The 22,205-nt window shown below is 36.1% G+C and overlaps 2 protein-coding genes and 1 long non-coding RNA gene across 3 annotated transcripts; all 3 read left to right on the top strand.

Annotated features, from left to right (window-relative positions):
* The first annotated feature begins 2,485 nt into the window (after positions 1-2,485).
* Positions 2,486-3,696, top strand: LOC138305815 (mucin-22-like). The gene is made up of 2 exons (XM_069246080.1): positions 2,486-3,031; positions 3,319-3,696. Exons 1-2 carry the CDS (start codon positions 2,486-2,488, stop codon positions 3,694-3,696), a joined length of 924 nt encoding a protein of 307 aa, XP_069102181.1.
* Positions 3,697-3,811: 115 nt separating this feature from the next.
* On the top strand, positions 3,812-6,238 carry LOC138305814 (mucin-2-like). Its single transcript, XM_069246079.1, has one exon. The coding sequence runs from the start codon at positions 3,812-3,814 to the stop codon at positions 6,236-6,238; it is 2,427 nt and encodes an 808-aa protein (XP_069102180.1).
* A 3,799-nt stretch (positions 6,239-10,037) lies between these two features.
* Positions 10,038-12,070, top strand: LOC138306368 (uncharacterized). The gene is made up of 2 exons (XR_011205837.1): positions 10,038-10,769; positions 11,838-12,070. It is a non-coding gene; the product is annotated as an uncharacterized lncRNA (long non-coding RNA).
* Positions 12,071-22,205: the final 10,135 nt, after the last annotated feature.

Raw genomic sequence — 22,205 nt, 5'->3', positions numbered from 1 at the left:
TTTTAAGCCAAGAAGAATAAATGATAACCAAAGACGTAGTTTGAATTTATCATTTTAGATTTTACCAGGGCGGTATAATAACATATGGACCGATTAAAATGTCATTAATTTCTAAATTAGATTCGTAGTTTCCTTGAAAATGTAAAAAACGATTCTCTGATTAACAAAAATAACAAAGGACATATGGAGCAACCCTGAAGAGCACTCTACAAGCGTATCTTCGACTTTGTTGTAACGCCACAAAAGGTATATTGACTGAGGTTTTGCTAAAATTGGTAACTCCGAGGTGATATGCTACATATCGAATCCCACGTGATCATTAATTAGCCAATGAGAATAGTGGAAATTCAGAGCATATCTAATATATACGTAAATCGTCATAGTAAATATAATCCATATACAATGTAGCATATGTAAGGAGAAAGAATTAGCGAAGAAATTGAAATATATTATTTTGTTATAAAAAAATCTGATTACTTTGGAAAAATATATACATGTGTTTTTCTTGGCTTAAGCTTCTGTTTTATTGTCTTTGCACATTTAAAAGTTATCTACCTTTGTTGCAATGTACTGATTTTGAGGTATGTTTTTCTATGTCTAACATTGATACCTTCCCAAAAGGGAGGTAACTTTAATTGGTGTTGTGCAAAAACGGGATATTACATTTCAAAATCGAAAACCTGGTTGCTTGGATATTTTCCATGTAAACTAATGAAACATTTGTGTAAACTGTCAGATTATCAATACGCGTAAGCATAAAATGTATTACTCGCGTTAACAAAAAACTAGAATATCATTAATTAACTGAATTGTTGAAGATATAATTGAGGCATTTATGCGCTAATTAGATTATGGTAATCATTTAACAATGGAAACATTGTTTAACTTCAAAACAAGATGCTTGAGGATTTTCTAAACGAATCATATACCTTATTGTCATCAATTCTGTATTTGTAAAATACATTTTACGGTGTTATCTAAGCGGGTATTATGATGTCATGTATTCGTGAGCGTGACGTCATAGTATTCAGAGATTTGTTCACAAAGTAATAATGTTACAACTCAATATGCAAATACGAAATGCAAATACCTGTATATGAATCTAATATTTACAATCAATAAATCTAAATCATAAATTTATTCATGATATGCATGAATCAACCTGCTTGTTCTAATCCTTAAGAGAAACAACAGCTATGTAGTATATTAGAATATCAAGAACTCATGACATCACTTTTAATTTACTAGTATTTTGTTATTTCGTCGTAATAACGTTAGAATAAGAGTGAATTGATTCATTAAGTAGTATTTTTGTAGTTGCAAGATTATTTCGGTGATAAAAGGTCATAGATGTCAATTATGTACAAATTTCAAGCCAACGATACACATATATAACTGCTTACTCATTATGGATCCCAGAGGAATCTAAAGTAAAAATGATTTTCTGTACTTGTAGATGGATTTTCCAGTTGTTCTGTTAGTGTTGCTGGCTTTCCTTACAACAACAAATGCAAATATATCAGGTAAGTTATGATCAACAAAATGAAAAAAAAAATATAATTGTAGAGCTCATGTTTAAAGATGCTCCACCGCCGACAAAGCATAAATGATATTCATCAGTTGAACAAAAATTGGTGTTTGACCATGTATATATATGTCTAATTAACACAAAAAATAATATAAAAATAATTTATTTCGCCTTTGGTGCGTGCGCAATCAGTACTTCCTTCCATATAGGATATAGTGACACGGAATTTTTTTCGGGATGCAATTAATTATTTTTCATATTTTTAACTTGAAGTAAAAAAAGAAGCTCAAACTTTTCAGTGTTGGTAATGGTTTAAAGTAAGTAACTTTTGTAACTGAAGAAAGATACGAAATCGTCTGCTCCTGTTTTTGAAAGTGAAAAAATACCATTTGTCAGCGGTGGAGCATCTTTAAGGCAAACAGTAACTTGTTTAACTACACTGTGTAATGACCACGTGTAATAACTACATCCGGTTTACTACATTCGGTACAGGGAGTACTCATTACTTACAAAAATGTAACATTGGGGAGCAGTCAATATCTTTAACAAATTAACCAGTCTCTGTATTAGGTTTTAATGATGTAATCAATTTTCTAGTAGAGTTCACGAAAATGATAAATCGCAAAGAGAAAGTGTAAATTCAAACACGTTACCAATTTTTTGATTGCGATATTAAATACAAAGTCATCGAATATCAAACTTAATACGTCAAGGTGCAGAATAGTTTCTTCTAACTTTTATATTTTCGTTGTAATCTAATGTTTGTGATTAGCGCTGATTGAGCAATCAACTCACCATATCCCTGCTGTGTTCTTAGGGCGATTTTAAGGTTAACTTTCAAATTCTTGTCCTACAGAGGGAGAGTATTAATATAAAATTCAAACTGAATAAATGTCTCTTTGTTTGCTTATTTTTTTTTTTTAAAGTAAACCATAAAATTACATTTCAGGTTTCAAGATGTCGTACCAACAAACAGACTCAGCATATCCGGTTGAAATATCACGTGCTCGTCGTGATATTCAACCAATCATTGCAGATGACAGAAAGCAAGAATCGCAAAAACAATCGACCGACATTCCTAAATCAATGGTGACCACTACAAAGCAGCAAAGTGGGACTACAGCACATTCGGCGATATTTGCGTACACTAAGGGAGTCACGCAAACTATTCAACAAGCTGATCCTATGACGGACAAGGAACATCAAGTGAAGACACAATCGGAACAACTGAATTCCACAGAATCTCCACCATCCACATACCCTATGAAATTACAAACTAAGCCTGCATTTCAAACGAAGTCACCGACTACGGCCACTGACCTCAAGCAAACAGAGCTGGAAATGGCAAAACAAACTGAGGCGCCTAAATTGCTGGCAAAATCAACAGAATCAACGGTATCAACTATTAGAGTCAACCCATCAGAATCGTTTACTGAACAAAGTTCACGTTTTAAGTCCACGAAGGCGGATGTTACGATGTCTTGGAAAGAGACTAAACCGACAGTAAAACAAACTTATAAGACAAGCTCACCGACAGAATTAACTTACCCGACAAAATCACCGACAAAAAAACAAACTGACTCGTATGATTCATCATCAATGCAAAACTTACAGACAGAATTACCAACAAAACAAACTGAAATTAAAACCAAACAGACAAAATCACCGGTTAAACAAACCTACCCGGCAACTTCAGCGACAAAATTACAGACTGAAATAACTTACCCAACAAAAGCAACAACAAAGGGGCATATGGCAACAAAATCGGCGACAGAACAAACTAACCAAAGAACAGTCGCAGACGGGAATACCAGACAAAACTAGCAACAAAAGTACCTTATTCGACAAAACCAGTCACAGAAGGAAATGACCCGACAAAACTAGCAACAAAAGGAACTTACCCGACAAAATCAGTCACAGAAAGGAATGACCAGACAAAACTAGCAACAAAAGTACCTTACCCGACAAAATCAGTCACAGAAGGGAATGACCAGACAAAACTAGCAACAAAAGTACCTTACCCGACAAAATCAGTCGCAGACGGGAATGACCCGACAAAACTAGCAACAAAAGTACCTTACCCGACAAAACCAGTCACAGAAGGAAATGAACCGACAAAACTAGCAACAAAAGTACTACCCGACAAAAACCAGTCACAGAAGAAATGACCCGACAAAACTAGCAACAAAAGGAACTTACCCGACAAAATCAGTCACAGAAAGGAATGACCAGACAAAACTAGCAACAAAAGTACCTTACCCGACAAAACCAGTCACAGAGGGAATGACCGAGACAAAACTAGCAACAAAAGCACCTTATCCGACAAAATCAGTCGCAGACGGGAATGACCCGACAAAACTAGCAACAAAAGCACCTTATCCGACAAAATCAGTCGCAGACGGGAATGACCCGACAAAACTAGCAACAAAAGAACCTCACCCGACAAAATCAGTCTCAGAACGGACTGACCCGACAAAACTAGCAACAAAAGGAATTTACCATACAAAATCAGTCACAGAAGGGAATGACTCGACAAAACTAACAACAAAAGTACCTTACCCGACAAAATCAGTCTCAGACGGGAATGACCTGACAAAACTAGCAACAAAAATACCTTACCCGACAAAATCAGTCTTAGAACGCACTGACCCGACAAAACTAGCAACAAAAGGAACTAACCATACAAAATCAGTCACAGAAGGGAATGACCCGACAAAACTAGCAACAAAAGTACCTTACCCAACAAAATCGTTTACGGAAGGGAATGACCAGACAAAACTAGCAACAAAAGTACCTTACCCGACAAAATCAGTTACAGAACGAACTTATCCGACAAAATCAGTACCAGAACGGACCTACCCGACAAAACAATTGACAGAACAAACTTACCCGACAAAACCAGTGACAGAACAAACTTATCCGACAAATTTACCACAAGAAGGAACTGTTCGTACAAAACTGGCAACAGAAAAAACTTACCCGACGAAACCAGTGACAAAACAAACTTTCCCGACAAAATCAGTTACAGAACAAAATTATCAGACAAAACCCGTGACAAAACAAACTTACCCGACAAAACCCGTGACAAAACAAACTTACCCGACAAAACCCGTGACAAAACAAACTTACCCGACAAAACCCGTGACAAAACAAACTTACCCGACAAAACCCGTGACAAAACATACTTACCCGACAAAATCCGTGACAAAACAAACTTACCCGACAAAACCAGTACCAGAACGGACTTACCCGACAAAATCAGTGACAGAACAAACTTACCCGACAAAACCAGTTACAGAACAAACTTACTCGACAAAATCAGTACCAGAACGGACTTACCCGACAAAATCAGTACCAGAACGGACTTACCCGACAAAACCAGTGACAGAACAAACTTACCCGACAAAACCAGTACCAGAACGGACTTACCCGACAAAATCATTACCAGAACGGACTTACCCGACAAAATCAGTGACAGAACAAACTTACTCGACAAAATCATTGACAGAACAAACTTACCCGACAAAACCAGTTACAGAACAAACTCACTCAACAAAAATCAGTACCGGAACGGACTTACCCGACAAAATCAGTACCAGAACGGACTTACCCGACAAAATCAGTGACAGAACAAACTTACCCGACAAAACCAGTTACAGAACAAACTTACTCGACAAAATCAGTACCAGAACGGACTTACCCGACAAAATCAGTACCAGAACGGACTTACCCGACAAAACCAGTGACAGAACAAACTTACTCGACAAAATCAGTAACAGAACGGACTTACCCGACAATATCATTACCAAAACGGACTTACCCGACAAAACCAGTAACAGAACAAACTTACCCGACAAAATCAGTACCAGAACGGACTTACCCGACAAAACCAGTACCAAAACGGACTTACCCGACAAAACCAGTGACAGAACAAACTTACCCGACAAAACCAGTTACAGAACAAACTTACCCGACAAAATCAGTACCAGAACGGACTTACCCGACAAAACCAGTGACAGAACGAACTTACCCGACAAAACCAGTGACAAAACAAACTTATCCGACAAAATCAGTTACAGAACGAACTTACCCGACAAAACCAATACCAGAACGGACTTACCCGACAAAACCAGTGACAGAACAAACTTATCCGACAAAATCAGTTACAGAACGAACTTACCCGACAAAACCAGTACCAGAACGGACTTACCCGACAAAACCAGTGACAGAACGGACTTACCCGACAAAACCAGTTACAGAACAAACTTACCCGACAAAATCAGTTACAGAACGAACTTACCCGACAAAACCAGTGACAGAACAAACTTACCCGACAAAATCAGTACCAGAACAAACTTACCCGACAAAACCAGTTACAGAACAAACTTACTCGACAAAATCAGTACCAGAACGGACTTACCCGACAAAATCAGTACCAGAACGGACTTACCCGACAAAACCAGTGACAGAACAAACTTACCCGACAAAACCAGTACCAGAACGGACTTACCCGACAAAATCAGTGACAGAACAAACTTACCCGACAAAACCAGTGACAGAACAAACTTACCCGACAAAACCAGTGACAGAACAAACTTACCCGACAAAATCAGTACCAGAACGGACTTACCCGACAAAATCAGTACCAGAACGGACAAACTTACTCGACAAAATCAGTTACAGAACGGACTTACCCGACAAAACCAGTGACAGAACAAACTTACCCGACAAAACATGTGACAAAACAAACTTATCCGACAAAATCAGTTACAGAACGAACTTACCCGACAAAACCCGTGACAAAACAAACTTACCCGACAAAACCTGTGACGAAACAAACTTACTCGACAAAATCAGTACCAGAACGGACTTACCCGACAAAACCAGTGACAGAACAAACTAATCCGACAAAATCAGTTACAGAACGAACTTACCCGACCAAACCCGTGACGAAACAAACTTACCCGACAAAATCAGTTACAGAACAAACTTACCCGACAAAATCAGTACCAGAACGGACTTACCCGACAAAACCAGTGACAGAACAAACTTACCCGACAAAACCTGTGACGAAACAAACTTACTCGACAAAATCAGTTACAGAACGGACTTACCCGACAAAACCAGTTACAGAACAAACTTACCTGACAAAACTTGTGACGAAACAAACTTACTCGACAAAGTCAGTACCAGAACGGACTTACCCGACAAAACCAGTGACAGAACAAACTTATCCGACAAAATCAGTTACAGAACGAACTTACCCGACAAAACCCGTGACGAAACAAACTTACCCGACAAAATCAGTTAGTTACAGAACAAACTTACCCGACAAAATCAGTACCAGAACGGACTTACCCGACAAAACCAGTGACAGAACAAACTTACCCGACAAAATCAGTTACAGAACGAACTTACCCGACAAAACCCGTGACGAAACAAACTTACCCGACAAAATCAGTTACAGAACAAACTTACCCGACAAAATCAGTACCAGAACGGACTTACCCGACAAAACCAGTGACAGAACAAACTTACCCGACAAAATCAGTTTCAGAACGAACTTACCCGACAAAACCCGTGACGAAACAGACTTACTCGACAAAATCAGTTACAGAACGGACTTACCCGACAAAATCAGTACCAGAACAAACTTACCCGACAAAATCAGTGACAGAACAAACTTACCCGACAAAATCAGTACCAGAACAAACTTACCCGACAAAATCAGTACCAGAACGGACTTACCCGACAAAATCAGTGACAGAACGAACTTACCCGACAAAACCAGTGACAGAACGAACTTACCCGACAAAACCAGTGACAAAACAAACTTATCCGACAAAATCAGTTACAGAACGAACTTACCCGACAAAACCCGTGACAAAACAAACTTACCCGACAAAATCAGTTACAGAACAAACTTACCCGACAAAACCCATGACAAAACAAACTTACCCGACAAAATCATTTACAGAACAAACTTACCCGACAAAATCAGTACCAGAACGGACTTACCCGACAAAACCAGTTACAGAACAAACTTACTCGACAAAATCAGTTACAGAACGGACTTACCCGACAAAACCAGTGACAGAACAAACTTACCCGACAAAACATGTGACGAAACAAACTTACTCGACAAAATCAGTTACAGAACGGACTTACCCGACAAAACCAGTGACAGAACAAACTTACCTGACAAAACCTGTGACGAAACAAACTTACTCGACAAAATCAGTACCAGAACGGACTTACCCGACAAAACCAGTGACAGAACAAACTTATCCGACAAAATCAGTTACAGAACGAACTTACCCGACAAAACCCGTGACAAAACAAACTTACCCGACAAAATCATTTACAGAACAAACTTACCCGACAAAATCAGTACCAGAACGGACTTACCCGACAAAACCAGTTACAGAACAAACTTACCCGACAAAACCAGTGACAGAACAAACTTACCCGACAAAATCAGTACCAGAACGGACTTACCCGACAAAATCAGTGACAGAACAAACTTACCCGACAAAACCAGTTACAGAACAAACTTACCCGACAAAATCAGTACCAGAACGGACTTACCCGACAAAACCAGTTACAGAACAAACTTACCCGACAAAACCAGTGACAGAACAAACTTACCCGACAAAATCAGTACCAGAACGGACTTACCCGACAAAACCAGTGACAGAACAAACTTACCCGACAAAATCAGTTACAGAACGAACTTACCCGACAAAACCCGTGACAAAACAAACTTACCCGACAAAATCAGTTACAGAACAAACTTACCCGACAAAATCAGTACCAGAACGGACTTACCCGACAAAACCAGTGACAGAACAAACTTACCCGACAAAATCAGTACCAGAACGAACTTACCCGACAAAACCCGTGACAGAACAAACTTACTCGACAAAATCAGTTACAGAACAAACTTACCCGACAAAATCAGTGACAGAACAAACTTACCCGACAAAACCAGTGACAGAACAAACTTATCCGACAAAATCAGTTACAGAACGAACTTACCCGACAAAACCCGTGACAGAACAAACTTACTCGACAAAATCAGTTACAGAACAAACTTACCCGACAAAATCAGTACCAGAACAAACTTACCCGACAAAATCAGTGACAGAACAAACTTACCCGACAAAATCAGTAACAGAACAAACTTACCCGACAAAATCAGTACCAGAACGGACTTACCCGACAAAACCAGTGACAAAACAAACTTACCCGACAACATCAGTGACAGAACAAACTTACCCGACAAAACCCTGGACAGAACAAACTTACCCGACAAAATCAGTTACAGAACAAACTTACCTGACAAATTTATTAACAGAAGGGACTGACCGTACAAAACTGACAACAGAACAAACTTATCCGACAAAATCAGTCACAGAACAAACTTACCCGACAAATTTACCAACAAAAGGAACTGATCATACAACGCTTGCAACAGAACAAACTTATCCGACAAAATCAGTCACAGAACGGACCTACACGACAAAGTCTGTGACAGAAAAGACAAAAATAGCAACCGCCCCTACGCTTCTAACAAAATCAGCGACAGGTGAAACACTCTCTACAAAATTCCCCACAGAAGAAACTTATCCGACAGAATTAGCGACAGATGGAACTTTCTCGACGGTACAACAGCAATTAACAACAGCACGTACTAGTCCGTCAAAAACTATTACGGAAACAACTTACTCCATACAAACAACAGAACTAACGTCCCCAACAAAATTAACAACAGAACGTACCGGTCTTACAGAAACAACAAACGAACCAACAAAACGTGCTACTAAGACCGCCACGGAAACAAATAATCCCCTACAAACGACAGAACAAACACCCACACAAACGACAGAACAAACACCCACACAAACGACAGAACAAACACCCACACAAACGACAGAACAAACACCCACACAAACGACAGAACAAACACCCACACAAACGACAGAACAAACACCCACACAAACGACAGAACAAACACCCACACAAACGACAAAACAAACACCCACACAAACGACAGAACAAACACCCCCACAAACGACAGAACAAACACCCACACAACCGACAGAACAAACACCCACACAAACGACAGAACAAACACCCACACAAACGACAGAACAAACACCCACACAAACGACAGAACAAACACCCACACAAACGACAGAACAAACACCCCCACAAACGACAGAACAAACACCCACACAAACGACAGAACAAACACTCACACAAACGACAAAACAAACATCCACACAAACGACAGAACAAACACCCACACAAACGACAGAACAAACACCCACACAAACGACAAAACAAACATCCACACAAACGACAGAACAAACACCCACACAAACGACAGAACAAACACCCACACAAACGACAGAACAAACACCCACACAAACGACAGAACAAACACCCACACAAACGACAGAACAAACACCCACACAAACGACAGAACAAACACCCACACAAACGACAGAACAAACACCCACACAAACGACAGAACAAACACCCACACAAACGACAAAACAAACACCCACACAATCGACAGAACAAAAACCCACACAAACGACAAAACAAACATCCACACAAACGACAGAACAAACACCCACACAAACGACAGAACAAACACCTACACAAACAACAAAACAAACATCCACACAAACGACAGAACAAACACCCACACAAACGACAGAACAAACACCCACACAAACGACAGAACAAACACCCACACAAACGACAGAACAAACACCCACACAAACGACAGAACAAACACCCACACAAACGACAGAACAAACACCCACACAAACGACAGACCAAACACCCACACAAACGACAAAACAAATACCCACACAAACGACAGAACAAACGACAAAACAAACGTCCACAACGAAACATACTAGTCCTACAAAGACTACTAGCGAACCAACAAACCCCACGCAAACAACAAATCGATACATCCCTTCAGAAACAACAGAACTAATCGATCCTACAACATCGACACAAACAACGACCACTCAAGGCCTTCTTTTCTCGACATCGACATCGGAGACTGATATACCGTCCACGTCCGTGAAATCAACCTCTGTCGTTTCTTCCCAAGCATCAAATACAACAGAACCTACGATAGACGTTAGTGTGATTGCTGGATGTCTACCTGGATCCGGGCTCTGCACTTTTGAAAACGACAACCTTGGAAACAACAGCGGTATGAATATTTTAACATCTTATATACAATTTGAATTTTTTTTTTATATTATATAATCTAATTCAATATATCGGTTCAACTCCCTCTTCTTCAATCTAATTAAAATTAGACTTGTAATTCCGCTCCACTATGATACTCTACGTTACGCTCCAATACAATAGCTTGTATTGAAGCGTAATTCGGGGCATCAATACAATCTTGTATTGGAGCGTAACGTAGAGTATCATAGTGGAGCGGAATTACAAGTCTAATTTTAATTAGATTGCCTCTTCTTGTAAATATTACATAATCTTGTTAATCACATGTAAATAACCTGCTTTACAATATTATAAATCGTGTGACGTAACATACAAATATGACGCCAAAATACATATGGCACATCACATGAGTTACTCGGTAAATAGAAATGTCAATTTAAACGTATATTTAACATTATTTTGAAATTGCATTTTTGTATCCAATTACTTCAATAACAGCTATGTGATAAATGAAATGATTTACTGGCAGATTATGATATAAATTGTATTCGAATAAGCATCCTCGATGCTTCAGTGTTATCATTAACAATATATCCGCCCCATGAAAAAGTGAAGGTTATATGTGCGACAACAGAAGAGACAAGCAATTTCTCCTTCGAATTAATAAACTGAATCGAATAACGGTATACTGAGGTTGACTAAGTGGCTTTGAATTTGGGCGTTGTTCTCAGTAAATCTATAAAACAAGTCTCTGTAGGCCTGTGATTGGTCATTTGTTGTTTTCTCTTGAAATATAGTAAGCTTGTCATGACATACATTAAACCATTTTTTTTGCGGGCGATTTCTTTTCACGTTATTTGTGGACAACTTGATTTCGCGAAATTTTATCACCGCACAAAAAAAGATTCAAATATAAGTACAGTAGAGCGTTTTACTCATAAATCGCGGACTCATATATCGCGCGTTAAGCATTTAAATCACTTAAAAAACAAGCTGCTTTGCAGTAGTCTAGAGGTGGATATTTCGACAGTGATAGTAACCCCTTGAATATCAAGGATGATGAATAAGAATAACTGTGTTCTCTTTACAGGTATACGTATGGAAGCTGTTGGAGTGGCGTGGCTGTCATTTATCGTGATCATAACATCCTTTGTGTCTCGGAGACTTATATAAACCACCAATGATATTTATCTTCATGACAAGAGAATATACTGTCATCCATACGTTTTTGGTCGAAGTAATCAGTACTTATCATGTTATAATGTAAGAGTAATACGGACAATGCTTATGGTGTTTTCCTATAAAGTCATCAGTTTTCGTTGAGCTCAATATTCCGCCTTTACATATAACAGAGTTAGCTCCCTTACGGGTATGTATCCATCGTGACAACGTTATTCTGTGGGCGCAATTCACGTCGTTTTCTCCGTAAAGTATGCAGTTACGCGCACAAACATAACCTCACAATCAATATCAACCCGCAAGTGCAGATAACTCTGTAATATGAAAATATATAATTGTTTTAAACAGGTGTGCAAACAAAATGATTATATATTTCAAGTGCTCATTTAAAGATGGTTTGGCTATCTTATTAACATTTTGATTAAACGTGAATTGATGATTCATTATTATGACCTGATTGTATTTTAAAATACAAAAACGTGTACCTATAGATTAGTAATCGTAATGTATTGAAGTTATATTCAAGTCAAAAACGTTTTGGATAAACATGTATAGCTACCACATTCTCGCAAATTATATTTATCAGATATTTATTATGTATTCTATACATTCAGCGTAAGTTTTTATCTCAATATTAATTATTGATTTGTAAATAGTTATTTTAATTGAAATAAACAAAATGTTATTAAAGAGACAATTCACTCACGCTAATTCTTTTACATAACCAAGAAGCAAAATATGGCATAAATGTATTGTTCTGCATTTCTTATGAAACATATAACATAAGATATTGACAAATTCCACGTCATTGTTTAGTATTTTAATTGATACCGTTGTAATTACAAATCGTTGATCAATACGATTAAGCAGGTACAATATGTACGCTGTACCAATGTCCGAGCCAAAGTCACGCACGTTAAACAAATGAAATACATAACCACTGTGGAGGTGATATAATGATTTTTTAGGCAAGACAATTCACCTAATAAGGTAAAAACATTTCTGTCAGAGCGATTTGAGCTGTTCTAAACAAAAGTAGCATTACTCTACGAGCAAGGGACTGGGTTCGGCATACAAGATATTCGACCACAATTTGTAATGGCGGACAGCGAGTGAGTTTGAACATTTCACCACCATGGGATTTTCTGACATATCACAGTAAAACCGACTGATCTAATTCCCATTAGAACTGGGGGTTTTCCGATATATATACAAATTTTAATGTTCTCGTAGAATAAATTGTCCCTTTAATAATCGTGTGGGACTATTGTCAATTCTTTGAAGTGACGGATAATAGACTGCGCTGGTAGTCTGTTTAGTCAAGGCTACTCCATCACTACTCATCATCCTAGAACTCTTTTGAAAGATGATGCAATCGGAACTCCTCGGATGTGACACATTTTGAAACTAAGGGACTATTTTCATAACAACTGGTTCCCACCAAGGGCACAACATGTCGCAGTGTCAGTTTATATATGCTGTCCGTCTCGAAGGAGATACGATCATAGGTATTCAAAATCAATAACTATTCATTTTCTTATGCGCAGTTAGGGCGTAATTAGGTTTTCCGGCGAAGGAAATGTTTGATTTTTTTTTACATATTCTTACACCTATCTCATCCGAAGAGTTCCGATTGAAAGAGGATACAGATATTAAAATGCTCTTTTCTTCCCCCTGCACTTCCACCTTAAACCGATTGATTACGCTAAAACCTTTTCCGTCTTAGCATATTACAGAGTTTCATTCTGCAACTGCCCCACATACTGACGAATAAGTACTGCCGGGTAAACTTGTGCTTTATCCGTCAATACGAAATGCTTTATCCGTCAATACGATCACGTGAATTTGTTCCACCTTTGATGGAACATTTTCTAATTTGACTCCGAACTTTAACCTTCCGGTGAATGAAACGTCATTCAGTCCCGCTAAAACGTGACGTCACATTTACCGGGATGACGTCATTTTTACGATATCGAAAATCTCGTATGGCGGTGTCGTCTTTTCCTTGGCTCATGGCAAAGATATCTATTGTAATTATTTGATGGGTAATTATTGTTTTTTTCAGTATTTTCACATTGTTTCAGCGATATTACACACTGAATAGAATTACTGGTACTGTTTGCAAATGCGCTTATATATTTCCCACGGAATTAAAAAGGAGTACTCTCTCATTCTGTTTAGTGAATGAATCTTTTCCTCCGCATCAAAGAAGCGTCCCGCTTGGAACAAAACCAAGTAAATAACTGGCAATTTGGTTTCTTTTTGAATGTCTTAATAATGGTTCCAGGATAAACAGAATACACGGTTGGTATCTTACAATACAAGGTAGGTTTATTTTGGTGCTCGACACAGAAAGCCGAGATGACTCGGCAGAGCCTCTTCATCTCGGCTTTCCTAAGTATCGCACCAAAATAAACCTTGCATTGTAAGATACTAACCATGTATTCTCTATATCTCCATTTCGGGTAGGTATCGATTGTGACTTCATTATTTTATATTTACATATGCCTCTATATAGTCAACGGTAGGGGAGTTGCGTTCAAATTAGCGTAAACGCAACGACGTATGAATACAAACCCAAAGTAGGATCGGACTATTTCTAGTTCAGGCTTCGGTAAAATTTTGCGTCATATGATAATCTAAATAAACTATAATTACTTAATTTACATTTTACCTTTTCACAGATGACAGATTTGCTTTAAATTAATAATTAACTGAAAAAACAATTTCGGTCTTCTATTTGTCTCAAGACTGATCCTTAGGCGGCACAGACAATAACATGCTCGTCATTAGCCTACTCGGTTGGCCTACTGCATGAAATGTAAACAAAGTTTCATCGTTATCGGATTCAAAATAATAATAAAGAGTTGTTATTAGATCCAATTAAAATGTATTTGACATCAAAACAAAAGATGTGTTCAAGCATTGTAACGGTAATAAACAACAAAAAGAATCGCTGGTCGGGTCTACAACCGGGGGCTTTCCTCAGGAATGTTCAAGGAATTCCATAGTTAAGTCAGTCACACACCATGCAAACACTTGTCTATCATCCGTACAATAAAATAAAAGTCGTGACTAGGAAGAATTTAGTCTATATCGCGTACGTAGACCGATACATACATTAGAAACATTCAGCAGCTCAACAGTCATACCATTTGATCAACAGACTATTTCACAGTTACTTTCCTCGGTTGAAAATCAAATATGGCGGCTCGCTCCACTTCGGACCGCATCACTACCCTGGCAATGATACCGGTAGTCGCTCCGCCTCGGTTATCTAAATTTTTATTCGAAATGGACATTATTGATACATTATCAAATTGGAAAAAAATATAATTTAAAAATAATTAAAGGTGTCATTGTTATATTTCAAATCAAACTGTAGCTATAACATTCAACAATCGGAACTATATCTTCGGTCATCCTGACTACCGTTGTTACCCAACTTAGCAACCATCACCGTTTTAAATTTGACGTTAAAGGAGACTTTTTTATGTAAATATAAAGATTGAACAGTGTTTTGATGTCTGTATCCCATTGCGTTCATACCGCCTTTAACGCAATCAAAACACTGTTCAATCTCTATGTGAGCGCAACTCACGTCGTTTTCTCTAAAAAATATGATGTTGCCCTCTGAAATACATGACGTCACAATCAATACCTACACGCAAGGGCAGATAATTCTGTAATATGCCAAAACGGAATACGCAAACAAACAGCTGTCAAATTTGATTCCCTACATTTAAAATTGGTTTTTCAATGTACATTGATAAGATAGAAATGTAGCCAAAGCTGTCTATAAATACCATCGAATAGATATAGTAATTTGTAAATTCGTGCTATATAGCCATTTTGGTAATTTAACAAAAAAAATTATACACCATCAACAATGAAACCCATGTCATAGCAACTCGTGTAACTAGAATTTTCGAATACTACATACAATAATGTCTCACTTACGGGTAAATGTACGTAATAAAAGAGAACAGTGTTGTTACACAGACGATTTTATTTAAAAAGTGAAAACAAAAAATATTTGTTCAAGCGTGTTAATCAGTAAACAACTTTAACAAAGAGTCCACTTAACAATGACCCTTTAGACCTCCACCTCAGGCAGTCGTGATAAGGTCAGAGAGATGGAGATCAAAATAGGTAGGTCTAGTCTGGTGTAAATACCATTGGCTATTTTAGTGGTCAACGTAGGTAAGGTTAAAATTGTATCTGCTTCAAAGCTAGTTGTGATAGTGAAATTTGGTTTTGAACTGCAGTTCAATAACATTGAGTGAGGTCTTTGGATCATTTTTACTTAAACTGAATGTTATTATAGCTTCGGCAATACAAAACCCGTCTAGAAACAAATACTTTGTTTAATTATTCGTATTCATTAATATCAATTTAAATTAGTTAACATTCAACTAATATATTAATCTTTATCCGTTAATATTGACTAAAATTAAATCAATAAATATGTATTAACATTCATTATCATCGATTGACTAAAATATAACCTTTAAATGAACTTAGGCTTTCCTTAGTCATCAAATATAACACAAAATTTTATTATAAATATCCGATCAATTAATATCAATAGTTATTCATTAATATACACGATTATTCATTAAAGGGACAATTCAGTCTAAGAGAACATTAAAATTTGTACATAAATCGGAAAAACCCAGCTTTAATGGGAATTAGGTCTGTCGGTTTACTGTGATATGCCAGAAAAGCCTATGGTAGCGAAATACGTGTGAAATGTTCAAACTCACTTGCTGTCCGCCATTACACATTGTGGTCAAACATCTTGTATGCCGAATCCTGTCCCTTGCTCGTAGAGTAAAGCAACTTTTGTCTAGAACTGCTCAAATCGCTCTGAGAGTAGTGTGTTTACCCTTTTCGGTGAAATTGTCTTGCCTAAAAGTCATTTTATCACCTCCCCAGTGGTATATATAGTTCATTTGTTTAACGTGCGTGACTTGGGCTCGGATATAGGTACAGCGTACATATTGTATCTGCTTAATCATATTGATCAACAATTTGGAATTACAAAGGTATCAATTAAAATACTAAACAATGACGTGGAATTTGTCAATATTTTGTGTTATATGTTTCATAAGAAATGTAGAACAATACATTTATGCCATATTTTGATTCTTGGTTATATAAAAGAATTAGCCTGGGTGAATTGTCCCTTTAATATTCATTTTTATATATTTTAATATTCATTGATATGCGTTAACCAAAATATATCAATCAAAGAAAGTTTGCGAAAATTTTGTCCTTATATATAACACAAAACTAAATACTTAAATCGATAACCACATTCATTTTTCTTCAACATCACTCTATGTTATTGCTTTCTGTTGGAAAACACTCATAATTCAAATGGATGATACAAAAATTAAAAATTGAGTTGCAAAGAAATAACATTTCATTTCATTTTACTTTTACAAAATATTTTCCACGGTGGTGTAAACGTTGATGGTACATGTTATCCTCTAATTTCCAGTTACAAACACAAAAGGACAAACTCCAGTCTTCTTGTTCTATTCAGTATTAAATCTAAGGGTTACAAATAAACGTTTGGCTAGTTCGGAGGCTAGAACTGGAGCTGAATTATAATCAACTCACTATATATTTACAAAACAAAGCACAGAGCAATCCCTAAACACATTATAAAACTAACATGAACGTGAATCTCCTAATCTAAAATTAATGTTTTAACCTTATCTGACATACACTGCCGGTCACAAAGCTCCGTGTCTGGACAGCTATAAAGCCGAAAGATAACTTCACAACATAAACAGATTTACTGCTTGACCTTTAGGGTTGTTCACTTTTAACAGTACAATTTAAAACAAGATCTGTAATATTTATACCATTCTCTACTTTAACAACTGTTCATTTTTCTACAATAAAATTCTTTGTCATTACTAAGTTCAAATTGATGGACTGTGATTCGTCGTAACTACTAAAATATATTTTTGAAATCGTCATATATATGTGACAGAACGAGAGTAGTGTGCCGCCAGCCGGGCTCGAACCCGCGACCCCGGACTTACTGGTCTGCCACTCTACCGACTGAGCTAAAGGGAAATTCCCCCAAGCGCGAAGCTAGAAGGCGACCGTATCACTATGTACAATCAAAACCTGCTACATATATATAACCCACAAGAGCAAAAATGTGGATGATAAAATCAAAACAACATCTGCGTTATTTATAGTATCCGCTACCTTTAGTTATGACGCAGGTATCTCGTACTACACCCTATGTAGGTACAGGACATGTACCAGGTACACCCTTTAGTTTCCACAGGTACGTCTGTATAGATGTCGTGTATTCCATGGATAGTAGAGTTCTAAAGATACAAACGGTCCCACAAGAATAAAGGTAATGTATCATTATCATTAAAACATATGTAGTAGATAACATTTGCGAAGAATTTCATTTTCAAAAATATCTGTAAATATTTGATTTTCAAAATTATTTGTAAATATTTAGTTTTCAAATACATTTGTAAATGTTTAATTTTCAAAAAACACTTATAAATATTTGATTTTAAAAAATATCTGTAAATATTTTATTTTAAAAATTATTTGTAAATATTCAGTTTTCAAATACATTTGTTAATATTTCTTTTACAAAAAATATTTATAAATATGTTTTTTAAATTTAACTTATCTTATGATACGTAAATACGTAAATGTTTTAAAATACGTAAATGTTTATTTGAGTGGGTTTTGCTGTTATCATATCTAATATCAATATGGTCCATTTGATAATATTTATAAACCGATTTGTTCTTGAGGTGTGATTGGCAGTTTTTGTTGGTTTTTTTCATTTATATAAACCTATATTGTCTGCCTTGGTGTTATTCCACCTTTACGTATTACAGATACTACAGAGTTATCTGCCCTTTTACGAAGATATCGATTGTGGATTCATGAATTAATATGTATTTGTCTTTAAAATAAGATGTTGTGCTCGTAAATACATGGCGCCACAATCAATACCTACTCACACGGGCAGATAAATTTGTGATATTTAAAAACGCTAGCTCCATCTATTGTGGCAAAAGAATGGCTCATATTTTCAAAAACCCCCAAAAAATCAATTGGTTGTTTATCAGTCTTATCAAACATTAAATAAGAAACATTTTTTAAAGAAAATTGACAAAATAATCATTATCAAAAAAGATATAAAAATAACTTCAGAAATCCTAGCAATCAATCTTTCTGACAAAGCATTCGAACGTAGACCACATAAAATAAATATCTAGTATGTATGTTTTATTTTTTAAAGAAAAAAATTGCTCATTTAAAAAAACTAAATTTGTATACAAGCAAATGTGTTTTACATAGCATTGTATACGTCTTAACAATATCAGTATTAACATATACAAACACGGTTCAAGCCAAACAAGCAGAGTATTAATGGAATTAAAATATACTGGTGACATTTACCTATGTTTTTTCTATAAATCTTTATTTATTTAATTTATTTATTTTATAAGTAATTTATTCTTATGACTATCAATCTATTTGTATTTTTAATATATAGTTTTATTAAGTTATTTTATATATTCAAGCAAAATAAATTTTTTTTCAGATGGACTTTACAGCTCGTTTAGTGGTTCTATCTGGGCCTTATCCAAACATCGTGTCTACGTATATTAATAGGTATGCAATATATAAACAAAGTACTACTACAGTACTCAATGTGGTTGATCTGGCCAGACAGTGTCATCCTACATAGCACGTTACAGTTATTTCATAGCACAAACGGTGGAGGAAACATGTTTGTTATTGTATGAAAAGCATTTTGTGCTAAATTATATTGTAATTTACGTTTGTTTCCTAAACACAAAGTATGTGGTGCAGAGAAGGAAGATGTGAAAAAATGTATGAATACCAACAACAGGATAGAAGAATCTAGTCAAAACTCATTTCATTGGTTACATTTTTTAGTCATTCGATAAGCTTTTCAACGTGGCCGGTGTGTTGATGCCGATGTCCATAGTTGTCATAATCAACGATAAATCATTTTTGTATTATGAAATGGAATTTATTTGGTGAAAACAAACGCAAATGGATAATCGAGATTGAAAGGAATTATATCAGGTTTGATATCAGATAAATCCTCCAGTTTCGTTCTGAAATCCTGGAAGCTTATGTATACAGCATGTTGCGGGGCTTAAATTATGTCGACGTAAACGAACGATCGAGCGCAGTGATATTGGTTTACATTGATAAATCTAAATCAAACACCATTAAATCTATCCTAAGACAAAAATGCTCTATTGAATTATATTGATAAACTGTAAATATGCAAGCCTACTTCTGAAATATTGAAATTGTTTACCATTGTATTTCAGAATTGCATTCAAACAGTTGTTGCTATTTTCTTGATTTGATGCTCTGTTTTTTGCATATTTTCGACAGGAGAGAGGGAATTCCCCTAAGCTATGTCTGGTTCAGTCTGTAAATGATGGTTCAAACTCTCAAATATCAAATAGCCGGTAATTTTCGCGTAGAAAAATCTCTCGCTTTGACCTTAAAAGGAGGAAATTAAATTTTAGCGGTTCTAAATCTTTGTGGTCTGGTATTAAGGGTATCTATTATTCAAAATTTCTCAATATTCTAATTAATATTTAGATAAATAACATATTTGACAATATTGCACTACGACACTGTCGAACGTTGAACGATACGCCCCGTTCATACGTATTTCTGAATGGCCGTCGGTCGCGTGTAGATGCAATCGTGTTTGATACCGACAGAAAAATATATATTTCTCTCATACCTACGGGTGTAGAAAACTCGTTTTATCCAAACATTTTGAAATACACTGCGTGTGTTTATACCTCAAAAACTTTACATGTATTTCATGACAAATACCCATGCAATACAATCCCGTGCAATAAAATAACAAACATGTATTGGAAAAATGACCTTTAACTATGCAGGTTTTTAATACTAAAGAACGCAAACAACGGGATTTGCATTAAAATATCAAACATTTTGGTTTCATATATGAAAATGATTTGTAGTCTCGGTTTTTTGAAATGACAAAATGGCATTCATAACATTGTAAAATTGTAATAAAACGTATGAGGAGAAAAATATACCATTTCTATATGTGGATATGAAGAAGGAGATATTCCTTCCTTGAAAACACAAAATGTGACAATCGAGTAGAATATATACCTTTCCTATCCACACACGAAAGAGGCTGATAATACATTAATACCGTACCGTAAGGTAACATATTAGACAGCGACAAGTGAAGTCTGTGATTGTTTTCTGCTGGATATTGCACTTGAATCACAATGGGTGACACCGCAGCTATGTTTGAAGATACAGTAATACCTCTATTGTAAAAAGATGCAGACGACATAGCTGATGTTTATAGTGCTTATACCTACCTAAGGTAGCATTGCAATTTTAATGTCGTCTACGTAATGTGGTTCAGGGTTATTTACATATATGTAGAATCACACTGACGTCACTACTAGAGGTCACAATGTCAACCTACCCAAAAGAGAATTGTCTGAGGGTGTACCGTGGTGAATAATGTTATTGTTCTTGTACAAACGTATGTGTTAAGCCTTTGGGCGTCTTATTGGATTTTGTTTGTGAACTACATGCGGGCATGCTACGTCATTTGAACATGATATTAGTAGAAATACATGCTAGATATATTAAAAAAAACCTTTGGTGTACGTTCATTATTTTACAACCGCCCCGGATAATTTCCTCGATATATATGACTAAATATGAATAGCTGGGATCAGCTTCACCATCAGGAATTACCATACTACATTTTAGCATGGAATAATTATGAAAACATGAGTTTTATTGTTTTGTTTACATGTAATAATTATATATTGTGTGTAACAAGCATTTTTTATTGGTTAGTAAATTATGTCTATGTTATCATTGTGTAAAAATGACGTCACGTTTAGTAACACTGTCTCTGATTGGCTGAAAAAATGGCGCAATGATTTTATTGTTAAAAGAGCCCGTTAGGAAAGTTTGAATTTAACAGGTTTAGATTGAATGATATGTATTTTTATGTTAATGACTTATAATACAAACGTCATACACACGATTTTAGTGTTTTATCTCCATAACATAAATAAACTATTCAAGTCAATCCTTTGTCAAAATTTGAAATAGATTTGAAGAAAACAGGTGATATGCTCAAATAACAAAATGCTATTTATATAAGAAAACTATGTTATATAAAAAAACTATAAGTGTAGCATATGCTATGTATTGA

This window comes from Argopecten irradians, chromosome 13 (assembly GCF_041381155.1).
Source record: "Argopecten irradians isolate NY chromosome 13, Ai_NY, whole genome shotgun sequence".
NCBI lineage: Eukaryota > Metazoa > Mollusca > Bivalvia > Pectinida > Pectinidae > Argopecten > Argopecten irradians.
This window is presented reverse-complemented; position numbering and strand designations above follow the sequence as displayed.